At 45.0% G+C, this 2,248-nt stretch overlaps 1 protein-coding gene across 2 annotated transcripts in view; it reads left to right on the top strand.

Moving 5' to 3' along the window:
* The window catches only part of Lhx2 (LIM homeobox 2), a 28,587-nt gene extending 26,827 nt beyond the window's left edge, over positions 1 to 1,760 (top strand). For both annotated transcript variants that reach the window (XM_005345950.2, XM_005345948.3), the window contains exon 5: positions 851 to 1,760. In XM_005345950.2, the coding sequence (XP_005346007.1) occupies positions 851 to 1,138 (288 nt within the window). In that variant the 3' untranslated portion in view covers positions 1,139 to 1,760. The remainder of the gene's footprint in view (positions 1 to 850) is intronic.
* The last annotated feature ends 488 nt before the right edge of the window (positions 1,761 to 2,248 follow it).

Genomic DNA, 2,248 nt, shown 5'->3' on the forward strand with positions numbered 1-2,248 from the left:
GAGAGAGAGAGAGAGAGAGAGAGAGAGAGAGAGAGAGAGAGAGAGGAGAGAGAGAGAGACAGACAGAGAGAGAGAGAGAGAGACCCCAGAAAAAGTGAAAGTAAACCTTGTGTTCGCTGCACTCCAGGGCGTCTCCCGCTGAGAGCAAAGGGTCCTGGCCACCTTCTTCCTAGCTGTGTTATTGTTTCATTTCCACGTTCTTCGGGCCATTTTAGTATTTACGAAGACTGACTGTGAACACTTAGAAATGTACTCACAGGAACCTGTAGGGTACACTGTCCACCCCAGTCTTTCAATTTTATATGGCCCAAATTTGTCTGGTTTGCGTTTTCAATGACAGATGTGACAAGAGCCAGGTATTTAAAGAGTTTTAGTGGTTACACTGAGAAGTACAAAGAAACTGATAAAATGAGTTTTAGTATTTATTGTTTAATCCAATGTGTCTAAAACATTTCTAAACATGAAGTCAATAATCTTTTCCCTTCTTTCTTTGTTTTACTCTTTCTTGCTTGCTTGCTAAATCTTTAAGTCTTTTGCATGCTGTCCGTTCTACACTGGCCACATTTGCCTAGTGGCATTTTGAGGTCTCAGTATCAGTACCATGGCAAGGGGCTCAGCTCAGAAATTTCCTGGCAGAAAGAGCAACCCAATTATAGCCACCAGGGAAAATAAATTTTAATTTTATTTTTGCAAGGAGAAAATGTGGCACGGACTTTCTAGACCTCCCGCTGGGCCACAGTTGGGTTGAGTCTCACAAAGCCTGAGAGCAGGGTTGAGCAGCCCAGAGCGGCTGCTTTCCCCAGTCCCTCCCGACTTCTCCTCACTGGCCCTCCCCTATCTTCCCACACAGGTCTGGTTTCAGAATGCCCGGGCCAAGTTCAGACGCAACCTTTTACGGCAGGAAAACACGGGCGTGGACAAGACGTCGGATGCCGCGCTGCAGACAGGGACGCCGTCGGGGCCCGCCTCGGAGCTGTCCAACGCCTCGCTCAGCCCCTCCAGCACTCCTACCACCCTCACAGACTTGACTAGCCCCACCCTGCCGACTGTGACGTCAGTCTTAACTTCTGTGCCTGGCAACCTGGAGGGCCATGAGCCCCACAGCCCTTCACAAACGACTCTTACCAACCTTTTCTAATGACTCGCCACCTCCTTCTCCCCAAGCCCCCACGATTTCTTTAAAAAAGAAATTATCTTTAGTTGAATTCCAAGTGTATTTTAAAAATAGAGGCTTTGAGCAACTAACTAACCACGTTTTAGGATCTCGCCTGGAAACAGAGAGAAAAAAAAAAAGGATTTGTGCGTCAGGCTAACGCATCAGTGTGTTCTGAGGAATTACTTGGGAGATATATGTGCAACACAACATTTGTGTCCTTGTACAGTTTTGTGGACCGAGCGAGGAAGCAAGAAATAATTTAAGTTGGCTGAGAGCTTCCGTATTTTCAAAGACTGCCACGTGCCTTAGGAATACTGTTTTATCTTCATACTTTGGATGAATTGTTCGTTTGTTTTTTTTTCTCTCCCTCTTTTTCTCTCTGTATATTTATGACCAGAGCAAAATGTAAAAACGAAAAAAACAAAACAAAACAACAAAAACGTTTGTTACTTTGAATAGCCCTAAAAAGAAAAAGAAAAAAAAAAGTAAAAAAAATCAACCCCCCTCCAACGGTCGCTTTCTTGTTTTAGAATTTTAAGGTGGAAGTCTGTTCGGATATCAGAATTTGTAAAATCTAACCAGTAATAAAATCACTTATGGAAAAGACTTGGTGCCGTTTCGTGAATGAGATGGAGAGCTTTTCTGAGGCCCAGGGACCAGTGTTAGGGTGTTCATCTACCTACCAAATGTTCTTGGGGTCTTTTCTCTGTGTCAAGGTGTGTGCTGGTTACTCCAAAGACATCCAGGTCTTGCACTTAAAGAACTGACAGCAGAGAGAGAGAAGCCACCATGCTAAATCTGTGATGCACTAGTGTGTGTGTGTGTGTGTGTGTGTGTGTGTGTGTGTTAATATCCATTCATGCATGTATTCATCTATTCTATCTGTAGGTGCTGGAGGTCAGAGGCCCTCACACCTGCCTCTTCTGCCCCCAACATAGATGAGAATGTTACTCAGTGCTGGGAGAGACCTCTGGAAAATGTGCAGCTTTTCTCTGGGAGAAGCCAATGCTGTCCCACACAAGGGCAACCTAAGCCCCAAAAGCCCCAATGTTCTCTCTCTCTCCCTCTCTCTCTCTCTCTCTCTCTCTCTCT

This window comes from Microtus ochrogaster, chromosome 4, assembly GCF_000317375.1.
Source record: "Microtus ochrogaster isolate Prairie Vole_2 chromosome 4, MicOch1.0, whole genome shotgun sequence".
Classification (NCBI taxonomy): domain Eukaryota; kingdom Metazoa; phylum Chordata; class Mammalia; order Rodentia; family Cricetidae; genus Microtus; species Microtus ochrogaster.